Source organism: Camelina sativa, chromosome 20 (genome assembly GCF_030686135.1).
Source record: "Camelina sativa cultivar CO46 ecotype springtype chromosome 20, ASM3068613v1".
Lineage (NCBI taxonomy): Eukaryota > Viridiplantae > Streptophyta > Magnoliopsida > Brassicales > Brassicaceae > Camelina > Camelina sativa.
Genome location: NC_141899.1, coordinates 1303007 through 1323875, shown reverse-complemented (window position 1 = coordinate 1323875; position 20869 = coordinate 1303007). Strand labels below are relative to the sequence as shown.

The 20869-nt window shown below is 35.4% G+C and overlaps 5 protein-coding genes and 1 pseudogene across 7 annotated transcripts; all 6 read left to right on the top strand.

Moving 5' to 3' along the window:
- The first annotated feature begins 152 nt into the window (after nucleotides 1–152).
- LOC104768576 (uncharacterized) lies at nucleotides 153–3293 on the top strand. 2 transcript variants are annotated; one of them, XM_010492579.2, is made up of 12 exons: nucleotides 153–656; nucleotides 824–888; nucleotides 1002–1074; nucleotides 1191–1209; nucleotides 1473–1592; nucleotides 1959–2028; nucleotides 2110–2153; nucleotides 2245–2286; nucleotides 2480–2539; nucleotides 2628–2695; nucleotides 2805–2862; nucleotides 2961–3293. In XM_010492579.2, exons 1-12 carry the CDS (start codon nucleotides 298–300, stop codon nucleotides 3048–3050), a joined length of 1068 nt encoding a protein of 355 aa, XP_010490881.2. In that variant the 5' UTR covers nucleotides 153–297; the 3' UTR covers nucleotides 3051–3293. The 2 variants fall into 2 exon arrangements, with proteins under 2 accessions (XP_010490881.2, XP_087362514.1); XM_087506388.1 differs by lacking the exon at nucleotides 1191–1209 and having other exon boundaries at nucleotides 1002–1078; nucleotides 1464–1592.
- A 1526-nt stretch (nucleotides 3294–4819) lies between these two features.
- Nucleotides 4820–6445, top strand: LOC104768575 (uncharacterized). The gene has a single exon (XM_010492578.2). It carries the CDS (start codon nucleotides 4981–4983, stop codon nucleotides 6190–6192), a length of 1212 nt encoding a protein of 403 aa, XP_010490880.1. The 5' UTR covers nucleotides 4820–4980; the 3' UTR covers nucleotides 6193–6445.
- A 1611-nt stretch (nucleotides 6446–8056) lies between these two features.
- On the top strand, nucleotides 8057–10820 carry LOC104768574 (malate synthase). Its single transcript, XM_010492577.3, has 4 exons — nucleotides 8057–8595; nucleotides 9062–9387; nucleotides 9474–9804; nucleotides 9959–10820. The coding sequence occupies exons 1-4, from the start codon at nucleotides 8221–8223 to the stop codon at nucleotides 10613–10615; spliced, it is 1689 nt and encodes a 562-aa protein (XP_010490879.2). The 5' UTR covers nucleotides 8057–8220; the 3' UTR covers nucleotides 10616–10820.
- Nucleotides 10821–11160: 340 nt separating this feature from the next.
- On the top strand, nucleotides 11161–12526 carry LOC104768572 (ABC transporter I family member 1 pseudogene; annotated as a pseudogene). Its single transcript, XR_015593883.1, has 2 exons — nucleotides 11161–11273; nucleotides 11707–12526. The product of XR_015593883.1 is annotated as an ABC transporter I family member 1 pseudogene (transcript).
- A 288-nt stretch (nucleotides 12527–12814) lies between these two features.
- On the top strand, nucleotides 12815–13544 carry LOC104768573 (small ribosomal subunit protein eS28z/eS28y). Its single transcript, XM_019241681.2, has 2 exons — nucleotides 12815–12905; nucleotides 13178–13544. Exon 2 carries the CDS (start codon nucleotides 13179–13181, stop codon nucleotides 13371–13373), a length of 195 nt encoding a protein of 64 aa, XP_019097226.1. The 5' UTR covers nucleotides 12815–12905; nucleotide 13178; the 3' UTR covers nucleotides 13374–13544.
- Nucleotides 13545–15672: 2128 nt separating this feature from the next.
- Nucleotides 15673–16927, top strand: LOC104768571 (protein TERMINAL FLOWER 1-like). The gene is made up of 4 exons (XM_010492576.2): nucleotides 15673–16013; nucleotides 16245–16306; nucleotides 16438–16478; nucleotides 16567–16927. Exons 1-4 carry the CDS (start codon nucleotides 15804–15806, stop codon nucleotides 16785–16787), a joined length of 534 nt encoding a protein of 177 aa, XP_010490878.1. The 5' UTR covers nucleotides 15673–15803; the 3' UTR covers nucleotides 16788–16927.
- Nucleotides 16928–20869: the final 3942 nt, after the last annotated feature.

Here is a 20869-nt window from a genome sequence, read left to right as displayed (position 1 = left end):
ATTACAGACCCAAGTAAGGAGTACTTATAGAGAGAGTCATAACGTTCTTATTTCCCAGTAAAATAAAAAATATTATATTTTCAAACGGTAAGAAAATGTTACCGTTTCGTCACAACGTTCATATTCCCCTCACCTACTGTTGTTACTGTCAGTCATCAAGTCAAATCAAACCGAACGTTAGAATTCTTTTCTTTACCGACTCAAAAACTCTATAAAAAAAAAGAGATTAAAGCCCAAAATAAGGCCTAAAATTAAGGCCCATTATATGTGATATAAGTCAACGTTAAAAATAAATTAATGGAAGAAAAAGAAAAAAAAAAAAAAAAAAAAAAAAATCGGATGGCGGGGATGATAGTGATGAACAATATCCAGCTCCGTCAGCCTCCGATTCTCCGATCAGTTTCTTCTTCTTCTCCTCGGAGAAGTTCAATTCGAACCCTAGTTATGGTGAAAGCTTCCTCTAAACCTTCCGATTCTGGCTCAGTATCTACTAAGACAAGTGGCGACACTGGAGCTGATGTTGTATTCACTGCTCCTCCTGGTTTCAAGCCACCGGAGCCAAAGCGGTTCGCTATCAAATCTGGAAAACTCTTCGATGTATTGGGTGCTTCCATTGGTTTGATTTTCCGATTCGGTACTGGTGTTTTCGTTTCTGGGTAATTTGTTATTTTCCCCCAAATTTGAGTTTCTGGGTCACTCTTGTGTTTTGAGCTTGAATTGAGTCTCTGTGTGGTCGTATTGCTACTTTATATACTTGATTTGAATCGATGTAGCTGCAGCAATTTGATTTGATTTTGTTCGAATTGTTATTGTATTTGAGTAGGTACTCTGCATCTTTCGTGTCCAAGGAAGAGATTCCAGCTGACCAGTATGCGTTGCGTTTAGGCGGTAATCATTATTAACAAAGTTCTAATCTTTCACCTTTCTGTTTCTCGTGGTTTAAGATGTTAGTGGGGATTTGATGCATTAGGATTAGCTTAATTGGTTGATGATATGTGTAGGGATCACGGTAAAGGAAACCTCAAAGATCGGGCCTCGTCCTGAGAAACCTATTGAGATATATGAGTTTGAAGGGTATGTATGCTCTGTTGATTCTGTATTTGATTCTTCATTTAGACTCAATTTGGTTTCTACTACTTGATATTGAATGAATGTTTCCTTTTTTCTCCATTTCCGGTTTGTGATTTAAGCTGTCCCTTTTGCCGGAAGGTAACTCTCTCTCTCTCTCTCTTTCTCTCTACTCTTTTACTTAATCAATGTCATTGTCTTAGATGTTTCACAGTTAACCAAGCGATTCTGAAGATTTTGTTTTACTTTATTCATACCATTAAAACAAGTTGTCATACCTAGATTTTGCAGTTTTGCTGGCCTTTTTCTGATTCCCCTTGAACAAAATATATGTCTTCGTCATAGTTATTCTTATGTATCACACCAGCTTAATGTGAGACTCTACTAATATGGAGATTTTACAGGTCAGGGAAATGGTTGCAGTGTTGGATCTTGATATTTTATACTATCCTTGTCCAAGAGGGAGTCCAAATTTCCGTACTAAGGTTAAACAGATGGGCGGGAAACAGCAGTTTCCGTACATGGTTTGGCATTTTGTCCTACTGGTTTTCTATTTCTTTTTCATTCTTCCCACGAAAATAAATCTTCAAAGTAATTGTCTTTACCTGATATGTCCATGCTTTGAGTTCAAATCATGATGAATCACAGAAGTGTGGTTCAAGAAGACATCTATATAATAAATGCTAAATCCTTGGAATGATAGCTTTGCAATATAATGTTCTTTTTTTTGTTCATGAGCTGTGTCAAAAACCTTGGAGTTCCGTTTAAACTTTTCTGCTTATTATTATCCACAATCAAAACTCTTTCTGTTACCTTGCCATTACTTTCATCAGTAAGAAATAAGATTTGACGTCATGTGTTTAATTGTATAATGTTTCTTTTAATTACAGGTTGATCCCAATACAGGAGTGTCCATGTATGAATCAGATGGAATCATCAGATATCTATCTGAGAAATATGGTGGGTTTCCCCTTGTGCCATTGTCTACTCATCTCTAGTTAAGTAATACCTCTTTTAATCTGTTTGGTGATGCTTGTTCAGGAGATGGAACTGTTCCTTTAAGTCTGTCACTTGGTGCTTTAACGGTTAGTTTCTTTGCACATATTACTATTTATTTTCCTTTGCTTCCGAATCCAAGAGTATAATACTCCAACATTGCTACTTTGATGTTTGTAGGCTATAACAGCTGGCTTTGCAATGATTGGTCGTGCGGGAAAGGTGAGAAGAATTCTATTATTACATTCCTTTGTAAAATCTCTAAAGAAAATACCAAAATAAAACTTATAAGATCTTTATTAATGGTTAGGTTGCATCACATTCCCTATATAGTTATTGAATTATGAATATGTATTGTACAAGATTGGTATAAGCAGCGGTTTTGTCTCAAAATGGTTGAGTTTTTTTTATGCAGGGTAACTTGTACACACCAGCAAAACTACCACCTAAGCCACTGGAACTCTGGGCATATGAGGTTTCGATCTCATCACTTTTTTCTCGATTTTCAAATACTGAATCTTATTTGCATAATCCAAAGACAGTCTGTTTGAATTTCCCTGTAGGGTTCCCCATTCTGCAAACTTGTACGAGAAGTTCTTGTAGAATTAGAGTTACCACACATTCAGCGCAGGTATGACAAACTCTAAGACCAGCACCATGGAAGGAACAATATCAGTCTTATTGTAATATATCAGTCTTTTATTGTAATATACCCTCCGCTGCTTGTCCTTTTCCATCAGTTGTGCTCGCGGTAGCCCCAAACGGCAAGAATTGCTCGAGAAAGCTGGTCACTTTCAGGTGGGTTAGAGAAATACATACATAGAGAAAGATATAAAAGAAGGGTTGAAGTATGATGACGACACTGATGAGTTGTATTATGTTATTATATAAAACAGGTGCCGTACCTGGAAGATCCAAACACTGGAGTTGCGATGTTTGAAAGTGCTGAAATCGTTGAATATCTCAAGCAAACTTATGCGGCTTAAGTTTTCTTCTTCCTCACTCTGCGGTATAGATGATATATATCATATATGTGAATTGTGTATGTTCAGCTACTTACTGTTCCAACAATAAACTTGAACACAGTTAAGTGTAGGGTTGAAAATATGAAGAAAATGTGTACTTAAATGTGTAAAAACCTTATTTAGTGACATTAGTACTTAAATGTGTAAAAACCTTGTTGTCCGTTTTCCGAAGCTAAAATCACAAGCAGGGATGATCTATCAAAATGTTGAATGTAGCATGAATGTATTTGTCTTTCTTATACAGTTTTCATATAAACTTTAAAAGACTTTTTTCTATACAATAAATTGGCAGAATAGGGGGGAAAAAAAGTATATACTATACTGAATTAGAATAGGTAACGAGGGGTAAAAAATTTTAAGACATGGGGTAAAAAACATGTCTTAAATTTTTTATAAACAATTTAAGACATGGGGTAAAAAACAGAAAAGAGTTTGAAAGAGTCAAGATGATGTCGGAGGAAGAAGTGGTCCGAATCCAGTTATACTATATGATTGCAAAGGTCCCTCAACAGTCAACAAATTTGTGGTCCGTTCATTTAATTATTAATTTGGATGATCTTTTGTTTGTTTTTCTGTGTCCTTTTGTATATAGATTTTGTCAAAATTAGTTATTTAACCTATATATAGACAAAAAAAAATTGAAAATTCAAATCTAAAGTTCAAAATATGACTCTATAAATTGTTTGGTTGTTGTTAGTGGTTAAATTGTCGTTTAGTGCACTTTAGTTATGGATTATGTTAGTTAATTGCTTGTTATGATTACATTTTCATCCATATCTTAAGCTAAAAAAAATCAATTTATACATAAAATGGAGGGAATGCCAACGTTTTGGTAGGGTCAAGAAATAACGATTATCAATAAATAACCAAGATATTTCTTTTTGCTATATAGTACTAGTAGTACAAATGTAATTTATTGTGTGTGACTCATGAAATTCTATTTGAAAATTAAATGCCTTTACAAAAAGGTAGACTGAAAAAGGCTAAGCACGGTTCGTTTCTGTATGGTGGCATTATGATTCAGATTTCTACTATTTTTTCTGTTATTATTTCAATCTTTTTAATTTAAAGTGAAATCTTGGGTGAGGTTATGTCTAGATTTTCTATTTAAATATTTTTCAAAATCCCATGCCCTCCATTATGCTCAAATATATTGTTTTCCCTTTAGTAATAAAATAACAATATGGTTCCATCTTCCATATTTATTTATTTCTTTACCTACAAAAATGTTTATCGATTTCATCAAACAAAACATAAATTTTGAAACGGTTAAGCTTTCAACAATTTTAACACACAAAAAAAAAATCTAACAATGTATATAACCTCCTATATAGTCCCCGAAGCAAACTCTATTCAGAAGTTTATATAACAAATAATAAAATTAAGAATGGTCAACTTTTGTAACTTAAAAACATATATATAAATTCATAAGGACAGGTAAAATTGGAAAGCGTTTAACGTTCGCTTAACGTACAATATAATAGAACCGTTGCTGCAGTCTGCAATTGAAAGAATCAAGACGAATAAATATAGTAATAGAGTCCAAGGGTTTAAAACGAAACAAACAAATACTTTAGGGAGAAAACTGAAATAAATTAGAAGTTTAAGTACAAACCAACAAGAGGACTAGTCAGAAACGTTAAAAGATAATACGGTAAAGTGTAAATAAAACATAAAGATGAGGGACTTCCGACAAAAATCTCTCGATCCACTTCACACTTCCACAATGTCCGTTCGAAAAAAATATGACCGTTGAAAGTAATTAAAAAAAATTCGAAAATAAAAACTAAATAACTCCTTTCTTCTTCTTCAATCTCTGTTCTTCCCCCAAAAAAAATAAAAATAAAAACTTCTCACAGTAAAAATCATCAAAAGAGAGAGAGAGAGAGAGATGGGTTGTGTTTCTTCGAAACTAGGGAAGAAGAAACTCATAAGAGAGATTAGAGTCAACAATGGCGGCGATCACATTGTCTCTCTTACTTCAACTACTTATGGTCATCTCGATATCGAAGAACGAGCAGAGACTTCTCCTCCTCTTCCGCCTAAGTTACTACAGGAAGTCACTAAAGGAGAAGTCTTTGATGAATCTGTGATCAAACCAAGGAGATCTGTAAAGAGAGATGATCCGGAGATTATCAACACTTGGGAACTTATGGAAGATCTTGAAGACTCAATGCACGTTTCTACTACTACTAATCCACAGAAGTTGATTAGTCCCAAATCTCGTGGCATTTTCGGTAAATCATGGAAGACTCCGGTGAAGTCTAGTGTTGAGTCTCCGAAGAGAGGGAGTAGTAAGAGGTTTGGTGGTAAAGAGAACAACAACAGAGGAGTGGGGAATAATAATAATAATAATAACTCGAGAGGTGTGAGTCCGAATCAGATTCTGAAGCCGAAGAACATTCTTCTCGAAACTCCCAAGAGAGGCGTAATGCGTTTGAGTTTCCCTTTGAAATCTGATGAACCGTCTCTGGTGATTGCTCAGACGACTCAGAGGAGGAAGAGTTATAGTCCAATGTTCGATCCAGATCTCGTGGCTTCTTACGAGAGAGAGTTGTCTCAAGAGCAAGAACAGATCAAGATGGTGATCTCTCCGGTGAGAAGAACAGAGAGAATCCTTGAGAATTTCCCGGTGAAATGTCCACCGGGAGGAGAAAACTCGGTGGTTATATACATTACAACTCTCAGAGGGATAAGGAAGACGTTTGAGGATTGTAATGTGGTGAGATCGATATTAGATTCTCACGAAGTTAGATTCTCGGAGAGGGACGTGTCGATGCACTCGGTGTTTAAGGAAGAGATCAGGGGACTCGTGGGAGCGAAACAGGTGAAGATACCAGCTGTGTTCGTGAAAGGGAGGATGGTAGGAAGTGTTGAGGAAGTGATGAAGTTAGAGGAAGAGGGTAAATTGGGGATTTTACTCGAAGGTATCCCGGCGGCGAGGCTAGGAGGAGGTTGCTGCCGTGGATGTGGAGGTATGAGGTTTGTGATGTGTGTGGTTTGCAATGGTAGTTGCAAGGTTATGGAGAAAGAGAAGAAGAGTATGGTTAAGTGTTTGGAGTGTAATGAGAATGGTTTGGTTTTATGTCCAATTTGCTCTTAATAATTATGGTTTGGTTCGGTTTGGCCCTAATTTTATTTGGTTTAAATTGGGGAGAAATTTGGAAGAGGGTTGACTTTAGTTTTTGGACTCTGACTTTGGATTTGAAGTGTTGTTGATTTTGGTTTTGTAATAATGATTTGATGAGAGAGTTTCTAGGGCTCTTGGTGTGTGCTAGTTTAATGGAGTTTGTTCCTAATGTTTTGTAAACCTTTTTTTTTAAGATTCAATTCAATTTGTACAATAATTTTTAAAATATCGCTTTGTTTAGTTCTTTCTTCAATATATTAACATGTTTAACAAAAGTTTTGACAAAAATACTTTTTACATCCTCCAAAATCATGTCATTTATTGAATAAGGTGTTGTTGAGTAATAATGATTAGTTATGTCATTATTGTGTATAATTTTCTCAAAACTGTTCTATAACTTAACTTAATAATTCACTAAAAAAAATTGGATTTCATATCCTAACAATCACGTTATCTCGTTAGTTGGGCTATCTATCAACAACAACAAATCATCTTCAACTGTATTTCCAAGGTCTCCTAACTCATTATAGTGTATATGAAGGTCTCCTTTTCGTTTTTAAAAAGGTTATAAAATTTCTTTATATTTTTGTAATTTACATATATTGTTTTTTCTAAACAAAAACATTTCTAAAAATTATCGAGATAGTCACATAGACAACAAATGCTATTGCAATATTTTATTAATATGATCCATTCCAATGACAAAAAATATGAAAGCAATAAATAATATAAAGATAAATAAATCTTATTTTAAAGACACTTTAGCACATACATATAATTTTGAAGCTTCTTTACCATTTATACTCTAATTTTGGCACATCTTTACCATGAGTAAAATAAATTCCATCATCTCTCACATCCCAATAGTTTGTTTTACCATGATCAAATGCACCACTAGGACCTTGATATGCCCTTATCCTTACAAATTTAAGGTCTCCTTCTCTTATGTCACAATCCATTTTGTTTGTGATAACATATTGACCATGAAATTTATAATTATAGATTTGTCCACGTTTTAGAAAAACTATGAAAATTTGTTTCTTGTTCAATTTACAAAAGATATTGATTTGATTTCCTGAACTAACAGAATTCTTAAATTGTACTAGATTTTTTCCAAACAGAGCTGCATTACACAACCCGATAAACAAGACTATGACAAACAAAAAATTAGAGAGGCGATTCATCTTTTCAACTAACCTTTGTGTTTGTTTAATAGGAGTAAAATGGAAGGCATACAACTAACTTTTTTTTTTTTTAAGCTCAATAGACAAGCTAACTTCTTAAGTAGACTTTGATGGATTTAATTAAAGAAAACAAAAAAACCTTGGTCAATGTATTAATTTTGCTAAGTAATTTAGATTTGAAATATTATTAAATGATAATTGGCATTTTGGTAAAGATTCAATCAAGTATCAAAAAGTGTTATAACAAAGTAATATAAAAAGTGTTATAACAGATATATTAACATGTTTAACAAAAGTTTTGACAAAAATAATTCCCCCAAAATCATGTAATTTATTGAATAAGGTGTTTTTGACTAATAATATAGGAATGCATGTGCTTAGTTATGTTATTATTATTGTGTATAATCTTCTCAAAACTGTTCTATAATTTTACTTCAACTCACTAGAAAAAATTGGATTTCATATCCTAACAATCACGTTATCTTTGTTTGTTGGTCCATCTATCAACAATTGTATTTCCAAAGTCCCCTAACACATTGTTGTATAAAGGGATACTACTGTTATATGGATTTTTTTTTTTGGTAAAAACTATTATATGGATACAACATACATGTATAAAATTTGAGATAATCCTATCCTAACCGATATGATGACGAAAATCATACATAACTTGGCACACTCTCCGAAAAGAGGCACACATGTCAATGTGTATCCCCAATTATACCTATCCATTGCCACCTTTATAACTCATAATACGATCAGATATCTTTATACACGTAACAAAAATTTTGGAAAGAAAAATAAACAAGGCAAAGAAATGGAGCTCGAGACCTCAGTTTATCGACCAAACGTCGCCGTCTACGATGCGCCGGAAGGTGTGGAGGTTAGAGGACGGTACGACCAAATCTTCGCCAAGATTCTGACGAGAGAAGCTCTTAGTTTTGTGGCTGAGTTACAGAGAGAGTTTCGTGGGCACGTGAGGTACGCTATGGAGTGCCGGAGAGAGGCACGACGACGTTACAATTCCGGAGGCGTTCCTGGGTTTGACCCTTCCACTAAGTTCATCAGGGACGGTGATTGGGTCTGTGCCTCCGTCCCTCCCGCCGTTGCTGACCGAAGAGTTGAGATCACCGGTCCGGTCGAGAGGAAGATGATCATCAACGCTCTTAACTCCGGAGCTAAAGTCTTCATGGTCAGTCTATATCCCTCTCTCATTCTATTTATGTTTTAACATGTTTTCGTATTTTGGCCCCGGTTCGGTTTGGGTTTGGCCGGAATTGGATACGGTTTGATAATAGACAATTTGACTGGATTTGGTTTAAAGTTTTATACAATTCAAAACTTGTAATTGGACCGACTTCAATTTGGTTTCAGTCGAGTCTGGTTTAGTTTATAATTTAAGCTTGAATTGGGAGTGATTGGCCAAATTTAGTAGTTGTGTTTGTTTCGATTCTAGTTTTGATTTGGTTTGATGTCCGGTTCCTTGTGTGAATGCTAATTAATAACAAATTTGTTCGGTGTGGTCTACTTTGATTTTATTTGATATCCTTGGCGTTCGATCCGATTCGGTTTTTTAAATCTCCTCGATTTGTAATGCGTCTGTTAGAATATAAACGACATGCAAATCAAGTAATATATCTTTTGTTGGGTTTGAACAGGCTGATTTCGAGGACGCGTTGTCTCCAAGTTGGGAGAATCTGATGAGAGGGCATGTGAACTTGAAAGATGCAGTGGATGGATCCATTACGTTCCACGACAAGTCAAGGAACAGAGTCTACAAGCTTAATGACCAAACTGCTAAGCTCTTTGTCCGGCCAAGAGGTTGGCATCTCCCGGAGGCTCACATCCTCATCGACGGTGAACCCGCCACTGGATGTCTTGTCGATTTTGGCCTTTACTTCTTCCACAACTACGCCAAATTTAGACAGACTCAAGGTTCCGGTTTTGGACCCTTTTTCTATCTCCCCAAAATGGAACATTCTAGGTACCTCTCCAGACCGACCCGGTTCAGTCATTGAATTGATGTTTTCGGTTTAGGATTAATTAGGTTGCTTTTTGGTTTCTTGACAGGGAAGCAAAGATATGGAACAGTGTGTTCGAGCGAGCTGAGAAGATGGCTGGAATAGAGAGAGGAAGCATTAGAGCGACAGTGCTGATCGAGACTCTCCCCGCTGTTTTCCAGATGAATGAGATACTCTATGAACTGCGTGATCACTCGGTTGGTTTGAACTGTGGAAGGTGGGATTATATCTTCAGTTATGTCAAGACCTTCCAGTCTCACCCTGACCGTCTCTTACCAGACCGTGTCCTAGTCGGCATGGGACAGCATTTCATGAGAAGTTACTCGGATCTTCTCATCCGTACTTGTCATAGGCGCGGTGTCCACGCCATGGGCGGCATGGTTAGTCCCCTCCTAACTAATACTAGTTCACTACTCACTATGACGACTACTATATACATATCTCTGTTTGAAACTTGAACACTTAGTGCAACATTATTATAAAGTTATGTATAAATGATCTTGACATATTTATGTGGTGTGCTGTGATGATCAGGCGGCTCAGATTCCGATAAGAGATGACCAGAAAGCGAATGAGATGGCATTGGATCTTGTGAGGAAAGATAAGCTGAGAGAAGTAAGAGCAGGGCATGATGGAACATGGGCGGCTCATCCAGGACTCATCCCAATCTGCGTGGAAGCATTCACAGGCCACATGGGCAAAAATCCAAACCAAATCAAATCAATGAAGCGCGAAGACGCATCCGCGATAACAGAGGAGGATCTGCTTCAAATACCTCGAGGAGTGCGAACACTCGAGGGTCTAAGGCTGAACACACGTGTGGGAATCCAATACTTAGCCGCGTGGTTAACAGGATCAGGATCTGTGCCACTATATAACCTAATGGAGGACGCAGCTACGGCTGAGATAAGCCGTGTCCAGAACTGGCAATGGATTAGGTATGGAGTGGAACTGGATGGAGACGGGCTAGGAGTTCGGGTGAGTAAAGAGTTGTTTGGGAGAGTAGTGGAAGAAGAGATGGAAAGAATTGAGAAAGAAGTTGGGAAAGACAAGTTCAAGAAAGGAATGTATAAGGAAGCTTGCAAGATGTTTACAAAGCAGTGTACTGCACCTGAGCTTGACGATTTTCTCACACTTGCCGTCTATAATCACATTGTAGCTCACCACCCTATCAATGTCTCAAGGCTCTGAAAGAAGAAAAGATGAAGAAGAAAAAAAAAAGGAAGGAAAGATTGAAGAAGTTTGAGATAATATGAGTTTTGTGCTTCTATCATTTTGGTCTGTTTCTCAAATGTGTTTTTCTTTTTTTACTAGTTTCGATATGTTTGGTTTATATTGTGTAATAAACATGAACTTGCTCTTTTATTTCCAATAAGAAATAAATGTTTCTACAGCAGTCGCATGGATGGATATTGGAGGTAAAGCCAAAAGCAGAACGTAGGATACACATATAATTTGACTTTAATGATCATAGCCTTCTTACAAGCAAATGATCTTCACCGGACCGTCTAGAATAGACTCTCCTCTCTGATACTTAAAACTCAGACTGGTTTCTAAAAAAGACCCCTCATCCACTAAGTTAATAAAGCAAAGACTGGTTACTAAAATGAATGAAAAGAAGAAGGAAAAAACAAAAGAATTGGACTAATAGATGATGTAAGTAAACGTCATGGATGGATTCGTGCAATCCAAATTAATTATACCGGCTAGGCGAAAATAAAATTTAAAAATGTCTAAACCGATCCGGCTATCAATAAACGGAAAGGAATCCCTCATCCTTGCGTCTCTGGGGAAAATTAGGGTTTTTGCCTCTCTCACGCCGCCAAGCTCCGTCAGCCTTCGTCTACAGGTTTCTTTTCATTTGCTTACCGAATCTTATCTGTTGTATCATCTGAGAAATCGATTGCAATCTCGTACCATTATTTTCTCGGCTAACTCTGTGTTGAATCATTAGAATGATCCTCTGTTTTGTTAGATACATAATTGAATCCCTAGCTTCTGTAACAAGTTATTCTGAATGTGATTAGAAGATTCTTCTATAAAGTTTGATTGCTTTACATGAAACTATGTATTGTTTGATGCTGATTTTGTATGCATTTCATTTAGTATCTGAAGTTAAGCTATACTATTCATAAAGCTTTTGTTTATAGATTTGCACACTCTTTAAGTCTTAATGGCTGCTCTGTTTCTTTAGACATAGAGATTTAGCACTCATATCTTCTATGATCAATCCTGTTTCTGAACTTATTGTACACAAAATTCTTTGCCTTTTTTGTTCATAGATTTACTCTAATGGTGTGAAATATCATCTCTCCCAACAATGTCCATGAGGAGGCCTCAAATCCCGCGGCTTCTTCTTCAAAACGTCTCTTGTATGAGAAACGCGCAGCAGATTCTAAGACATGTGAACGTATCTCTTCATGACGGTGGTGCACTTGTCTTAACTGGAACCAACGGATCCGGTAAATCAACGTTCTTGAGAATGTTAGCTGGATTCTCAAAACCATCTGCTGGAGAAATCCTCTGGAACGGTCACGACATAACTCAATCGGGAATCTTCCAACAGTACAAACTCTAACTCAACTGGATCTCTTTAAAAGACGCCATCAAAGAGAGATTCACAGTACTCGACAATGTCCAATGGTTTGAACTTCTCGAGAATAAAATCGGCAAAGCACAACCGGCGTTGGAGCTAATGGGTTTAGGGAGGTTGGTGAAAGAGAAGTCAAGAATGTTGTCAATGGGTCAGAGGAAAAGGTTGCAACTGGCTAGGCTACTCGCTATAGACAGACCGATTTGGCTTTTGGACGAACCATCAGTTGCTTTGGATGACGAAGGTGTTAGATTGCTTGAGTATATCATTGCAGAGCATAGGAAAAAGGGAGGGATTGTGATTGTTGCCACTCATCTTCCTATTGACATTGAAGATGCTATGATCTTGAGGCTTCCTCCTAGGTTTCCAAGAAAAATGACTTTGATTGATATGCTTGATCGTGCTGACATTTCTTAGTAGGGTGTTTTATTTTGAACCTTGTGTAATGCAATATGAGTATTCCTCGAGCAGATTTGGTTAAAGCATTTTTGGTAAATCTAAAGTCAAAATGTCATGTAATGTTTTTATAAACTTATCCTAAAACTGAATAACTTAACTATAATTTTTTGGAAAGACAAATTAATATTTGGTTTCTGGTCAAACAGACAAATACGTCGTCTATGCTCTACAAAAAAAGGTACAGTAATACGCATGCTAATTTTTAAAATTGCAACAGGTTAAAGAACCAATAGTATACCGGCTAGGCGAAAATAAAATTTAAAAATGTCTAAACCGATACGGTTATCGATAACCCGAGTACCGAAATTAAGCAGGCCTATAAAAACCAAAAGGAATCCCTCATTCTTGCGTCTCTGCGAAAATTAGGGTTTTTGCCTCTCTCACGCCGCCAAGCTCTTTTCTCCGGTCGCCGTCAGCCTTCGTCTACAGGTTTCTCTTCATTTTGCTTACCGAATCTTATCTGTTTTATCCATCTGGGGAATCGATTGCAATCTCGTACCATTATTTTCTCGGCTAACTCTGTGTTGTCATTAGAATTATCCTCTGTTTTGTTAGATACATAATTGAATCCCTAGCTTCTGTAACAAGTTATTCTGAATGTGATTAGAAGAATCCCTAGCTTTAGATGAAACTATGTATTGGTGTGTTGTGTGAATTTCTCATGGTAAATGTTCTTCTTGGTTGGTGTATTATTCTATCAGAATGGATTCTCAGATTAAGCACGCTGTGGTGGTTAAGGTCATGGGTAGGACTGGTTCAAGGGGTCAGGTCACTCAGGTTCGAGTCAAGTTCACTGACTCTGATCGTTACATCATGAGGAATGTTAAAGGACCAGTGAGGGAAGGTGATATCTTAACCTTGCTCGAGTCTGAGAGAGAAGCCAGAAGACTCCGTTGATTCTTCTTCTTCCTGCTACTCTACAAACCGGAATCAAGAAAACATTTTGGCTATTTGTCTTTTGCTTTCTCTGATTGGATTAGTGATTAATTATGCTTTTTGAGAATGAATTTTGTTGTTGCTTTAAGACAATTGCTGGATTATTATTAAGTGTTCCTGGTTGTTTTGTTATTCCAAATCTGTTAACCTTTTTTTTTGATATGGTCAGAAATGTGATAGACATTGATCACTCACGTCAAGAATTTGTTCTGCATCCTCCATTTGCTTCAATCCAAACCAAGGGAAACTAGTTCTTGAGTTTTAGCTTCTTAACTTAGGGTTTTGCCATCAACCCAAGTCGTGGACACAAAGAAGAATATTGTATTGTTCACTGATCTGGCTTAAACTAGTTCAAGCTCTCCATAATGTCGCTTGAGACAACTAAAGATAATACATTTGCTATAGGAAACTACAAGCCCAAAAATGATATGCTTTAAAGTAGTTTTTCTAACCAAAATATCTCATACCTCATCACTATCATTTTCTTTTGTCCTGGTCCGTTTTGAGGCTGACCTTGATCTTAGTCATGCATTGAGTTTAGACTTGAAACGGGTCAGTTTAAACCATTGAGTAACAACATCCCTACTACGTTGTCACTCTTCCCATACTTAGGTTATCGTAAAACGACTTTGTTCGTTTTAGTTAAAACATTTTTGGAAATTGGTCATGACTCATGAGTTGTTGCTACTTCTTTTGGATTAAGCTTTCTAGACTAATTGATACGTTTGTCTACTTGTCTAAAATTGAACGCATTGATGTTGTTTCTCTTTTCTTGTTGGAGAATTTGTCTTATGTGACTGATGTGATCAGGTTTTATATAATAAGTTTATCTATTTTGCTTTGTGCCTTTATTCTCTGATTAATTACCCAATTTGAATAAAGTATCAATCAAGACTTGCTTATATTAAGAAATTAAATTAATTTCTTTGTTTAGTGGAGAATCCATAAACCATAATAGGAATTATATTCCAGAAAACCTTTCGTGTTTGTTTTGTTTAAATAATTACTCTAGGGATTTTGTTATTTCCATCACATCACACTAATGTATTTCAGATTATGATTAAAAAAAGTTATGCATTTGTAAAAACATTCAGAAATTTGAAGGTTTTGTAACCAAATTATACAGAGAGAAGCCATGTATAAGGATTTACTGATTTCTATAGATAAGATTTTCATCTATGTTTCTCTTTTGGAAGAATCGATTCGTCAATGCGTTGTCGTTCCACGAGCAAGGAGGCCCAAATCTACGATATTTTTTTCTGTTTATAACCTCAAGTGATTTGTTTTTTTTTTTTTTTTTTTCTTGTTTTTAGTTGGCAATGCAAAATTGATTTGATTTTTTACCACTTTATTACACGACGCCTTTGTTTGTATGATATACGATTAATGCCTTAATAATATTTAAAATTCATAGTAACTACAGTTAATTTTGATTAGTTCGATTAATAATGCAAAAGGACAAAAACTCCCATCTTACGACAGTGAAATGACCTTTGAGCAATAATTTTATCCGTAGTTGTAAATAGAATCAAAGTACGATGACACTGTTAATATAACAAATTCCTTAATTCTCTTGGCCAATCAAATTTTCTAGTGAAAACTATTTTTGAATTCATGGACCAATGAGTAAATTATAGCTCTTGAATTAATTTATTCGCCGAGATGTCTAGCTACCTACGAGTTTTGTCGAATTTTGGGCTCCAGTGGTTTTTGTTCTTGGTGACTCAAAAAGATTTTTAGGATTCTATAGATTAGTGAACTCTCAATTATTGATTAATATCTAGCGATTTGGTTCATATATAAAGTTATGGTCATAGATAGGGGTTGAAACCGTGATTTGACAATGTTGCTGAAGCACTCAAATAATGAATAAAAAAACCTCAAGAATGGCCTTTATCTAAAAAAATATTTTCAAATCATAGTTTTTTTGAACACTTCACAAATTATGTAGTTATTGTAATCTACTGAACGCTGTATTTTTTCAATAATTAATTCTTTATAAAAACATTATCATGGTTATGTGTGATAGTATTAATATTTCTTAAATTTATAATTTTTCAGTCACCTTAAGTCAGTCGCTTAAATTCTTAAAAGATGAGGCCGGCCGTTAGTAACTTAGTAGTATATATGTTTAGACAAACAAAAAAAATTGAGAAGTGAAAAATGAGGTTAGAACACGTAATTATTAGGAATTGATGTCTATTAATCTTTTAGGTTGCCCCTAATCTCTCTCTCTCTCTCTCTCCTCTCTCTCTCTAAGTTGGAAAAGCCCTATAAATAGACGTCTTGGTCGTCCTTGTCTCCACATCACTACAAACCTCTCTTTTTCTCTAAGTTTACTTAACCCACAATTAAATATAGAAAGAGAAAGAAACTTAACCAAAAAAAAAAATGGAGAATATGGGAACTAGAGTGATAGAGCCATTGATAGTGGGGAGAGTGGTAGGAGATGTTCTTGATTTCTTCACTCCAACAACTAAGATGAATGTGAGTTATAACAAGAAGCAAGTCTCCAATGGCCATGAGCTCTTTCCTTCCTCTGTCTCCTCCAAGCCTAGAGTTGAGATCTATGGTGGTGATCTCAGATCCTTCTTCACCTTGGTATGTATATATATAAAAATCAAAATGATGTTGGGGTTGCTGGTTTTTGCCAAAACATATCAAACTGTTCACTTCCTTTTCCTCTTAAATGTTTTCCATTTTCTGACTCCTTGGGGAAAAGAATTAGGGACAGTATAATGATTTTATAAACTATACCATTAGTTTTTAATCAATTCCATTTTTTACCTTTTTTGTTATTGATGGTAAAAACTCAACTGAAATGCAAAACAGGTGATGATAGACCCAGATGTTCCAGGTCCTAGTGACCCCTTTCTAAAAGAACACCTGCACTGGTACGTTTCTTTACTTTCCTGTTTATTATTTGGGCCCATATCCCATATGCATTGCTATATCAATTGTACTTCTTTAATTTTAAAACCCTAGTTAATTTTTTTATACATTAATTTGTTGAACGTTTCAATAGGCTCGTTACAAACATTCCCGGTACAACAGATGCTACATTTGGTAAGGCCTCGTCGTGAATCTTGAATTATATAGCATATTATATATATATAAATGTTAACTATAAATAAAGATTTGCATTGAAATATAGGAAAAGAGGTGGTGAGCTATGAATTGCCAAGGCCAAGCATAGGGATACATAGGTTTGTGTTCGTTCTGTTCAAGCAGAAGCAAAGACGCGTTATCTTCCCCAGTATCCCTTCGCGAGATCACTTCAACACTCGTAAATTTGCGGTCGAGTACGATCTCGGACTCCCTGTTGCGGCTGTCTTCTTTAACGCACAAAGAGAAACCGCAGCTCGCAAACGCTAGTTTCACTAATGTCCATCAAACGCAAAAAAACAAAGAAAAGGAGATGGAGAAAAGTTGTAATCACATGTTTATTTATGTTATGAAATTCCGTACTTTGAATAAAAATAACACAAACCAATCTATTCTATTTTTATGCTAAAGTCCACTTTCAAAGACATAATCAAATGATCATTAGAAAAATTTTCTTTAACCAACTTCATAAACTCTATATATCAATTTAGTGAAACAGAAGTGTTGATAACGATACAATCACGATAAAAACTAAATTGCATATCATGTTTATAGCATCCACCACCGCACAAGTAATCAGTAATAAATAAAATCTAAATTGTTGATAGGTCACATCATACGAAGTGAACCTTATAATATGATAAATGTGGAAATACGGAAAAGAAAAAAATAATAGTTATATTAACGGAGAAGACTCCTTTTTTTTTGGTTCTGGTCAAAGTGACAAGACCTTGATGACCCTCTAAAACAGGATCCTCTCTTCTTACTCGGCGATCATACTATCGTTTCTGTATTTTCCATGTGTTCATTGTTTGGTATTGTGACAACAAAAAAAAAAAAACTTTGCTGCAACTGCAAGTAATAGTACGAGTTATTGGTATATCGACATGAGTTTAAAGGAAACATAATTATATTCAACCGAATAACCATTATATTACAAACTCTTTTAATCATTAAATTGCTTACAATATGTAATATTAATACAAAAAACTACCTTTATCTGCGTAGCAATATATGATTAACAACAACGAAGATTAGCATTCAGTGTTCAGATGGAGAAAATAATTTGAGAAAATGGGTTGGCTATTTTTGGGTGTTGATAGTATAGTACGGCTAGCATTCAGTATGATAGACCTATGCATGTTTGAGATATGCAAGTGGAAAATAATACTTTCAACGGTAAACTCAAGAGAGGTCACGTGTCATTAATTGAATGGTTAGCTGCTAAGTACTGTTACAATTATCTATCCTCAACGCCGACCGAACTGTTCGGTACATGTATATATATATTCCCTATCATATCAAAAAAATCTAGCAAAATACTACTATAACTTTTCTGGATTTTGTTAGATTATTCGTATATACATAGTTTGGATTCTTGTTTATGAACTTTAGCATATATTATATAATCATCTATTCGTTCCAGTTCAGTGCTTCAATTGAAGTCGACGTTTAGTTCAATTATGGTTTCAATTATTCTACTTTATTTTTGCCTAAGGATAGTGAAAGCAATATTGATCTGAATATTTATTGGTTTTTGGTTTTATTGTGCATTCGAACATAGAAGTAACCAAATCTACAAAATCATTAAAGTTTGTTTTCAATTTTATTTAAAATCCAAATTAGAAATCTATTTATTTACTTGCTGCGTTTTCAATTTATCTAGAATGAAAATACATTTTTTATATAAAGAAAAGATGGTTGATACATGTATATGAAATCTCTATATCTTAAATTTACTATCGTAGCTATAGATTACGAATTGGAAAGGATAAGGGTTACCTACACATGGATGTGTCATAACAAAATCTAAAGCAGTTATTGCTTCCACAGAGTACAGACTTTGAGTCCAAAATTCTCAATCCTAATTATTAATTTACTACAATGTTCCCTTCAAATAATTAAACTAAAACTGAAAAAGGGTATATAAAAAGATGTATATACATCTAGTACATATATACAGTACACCTACGTAGGCAAATGGATTGACTACCAAATCAAGGGCATGCAAACACCTTAGGATTTGCCTGAAAAAGACACTGTGAACTAGTAGACTATTATATATATAGAGTCTTAGGGCTCCAGTAAGACATAATGTGCATGTGTTGTGTTTAGCCACTTGTGGTTATTTTCATAGCCTAATATTTTTCCAAAAGTAAAACACATTGTATTATTATTAGTACATATGTTTATTTATAAAACGACTGGCCCCTCGTTTGGTGTTATTACATATCCAACACCTGCTCTGTTCCATTCCCTAATAATGAGAAATGATTCATTCCCAAAAATGGTGTCAGTATTAGGGTATGAATCATTTTGAACTAAAACATTATAGAGTGTTAGGGCTTCAGTAAGACATAGTGTGACTGTGTTGTGTTTAGCTACTTATAGTTGTTTTCATGGTTAAGTATTTTTCCAAAAGTGAAACGCATTTTCTGATAGTAGGTTTATTCTTAAAATGGGTGGCCCTTGTAATTACAAATCAACACGTACTCTCTGTTCTGTTCCATCCCTCATTTCACTCAAAATTTTTGCCACATCTAAATATACTTCGCCCAAAAATACATGTGTTAGCTCATCTTATTTCTTCTTTTTTTCTTTTCAAGTATATTAATTTATTATATGTATGTACAATCTTTTTTTAATTAGTACTCACTAAATGATCTATAATTTACACAAACTCAAGTCTTGTCACAAGTAGTGACTTCCTCCACTTTTACACGAGCGCTTTTTTTTCTTTCATTTTAATTTTCACGGTACACATATAAATCACATCATTCAAATCAGACATTAACTAAAGAATTATATCTACCGGTACATAGATTTAAAAGTACATTAACATCTTCTATTTCACCGGTACGAAGCCGCAAACCTGGTGATTAACCATCAGTGGAAATTATTAGCCTCCATATTTCGATTTAGAACGAATCACGAGGACAAACCAACATGCAATAACCTTACGATTAAAAGAGACGACCTGTCATGTTACGTTTGATGTTTCGTGTAATAACAAGATGGCCATAAAAACATACTAACCCTTGGACCGAGTCCACTGGTTCTTCGTACAAACACATGAAGATTCTAAACTTTTAAATATTCAGGGCTTTGTGTTTATAAAGGCTGTCTAAATTTGATTGGTAAACGTGTCGAGCAGTCGTGCTAGGTCCCCTTTCATGTGTTAAGCTTTTGATCCTCGTATGGTTTTGGTTTGTGCGCTTCGAATGTGCGCTTCATATTCATATATATGTGCTAGGTCCCCTCTCATGTGTTAAGGTTACTCACGAGGAGTAAGACCACCATTACTGGTAGGTACTCTCAAGATTTCTCTTTGGATTGGGCCCCAAAATTGTAATAAAAAATGTATATCCAGGTCCATTAGCCTGAGTATCGATTCTTTGGCTAGCAATTGAAGCAACACAAGAGTAACGTTACGTGGCACACATGTATTGGATGATACAGAAATACAAAAGATAATTTTCTTTTTTCTTCCCATTTTTTTTTCTTTGTTTCGAGAGTCTCTCTTTCCCTTCTCTCTCGACAGAGAAGGCGACTCGACGACGATTAACAAGGGAAACCGGAAAAATCTCTCGATTCACCTCGAAATCTTCGATTTTTCCGGCTAAAACAGAAATACTTTAGTTGAGGAAGGCGTAGGACACTGCGATCGGCTTAACCCGGAAGCTTCGGTTGTGACGACGAGCAACCACCTTCTGCGACAACGACGGCGGCGGTTCTGATGGCGTTAAACGGACGGCGAGATCCACTGGGAGACGAATAAGGAGAGAAGGTTAAGTCTTCTCATCTCTTACTTATTGCATGTTGTTAATGTTAGGGTTTAGGATTAAAATCGATTTGATTAGATGTTCAATTGGTTTTGAGATTTGTTTGGAGAGATGGGATTACTAAGGCTGCTCTGAATGATGGGATTGCAGGTTGGTGGTAATAAGTCGGAGTGTGTTAGCTTCGATCTTCGTCCTTCAGATGCAATTAACATAGCTGTTAGATGCAAGGTATAATTAATTAGTTATATTACTTTAAGTCCATAACCATGTTTTCAGAAACAATCACACAAGAGTTCTCTTCATGAGATCATATTAGCGGAATATTAACTGTTGAAAAATGGTGTCAATACTCACTCTTTTTAGGTACCTATTCAAGTTAACAAGTATGTAGCTTATAGTGATGGAATGAGAGTCATTGATTCGGGAAAGCTATTAAAGCAGACACATGCCTCAGATGGTTTATTATTCACTGAACTAGACAGGTAATCCTTTGAAATGTGAAATTAGTCATTTAAGATCCTTTCTTTTGCTGATAAGTTTACAAACTTAGTAACAATGTTTTCATTGGGT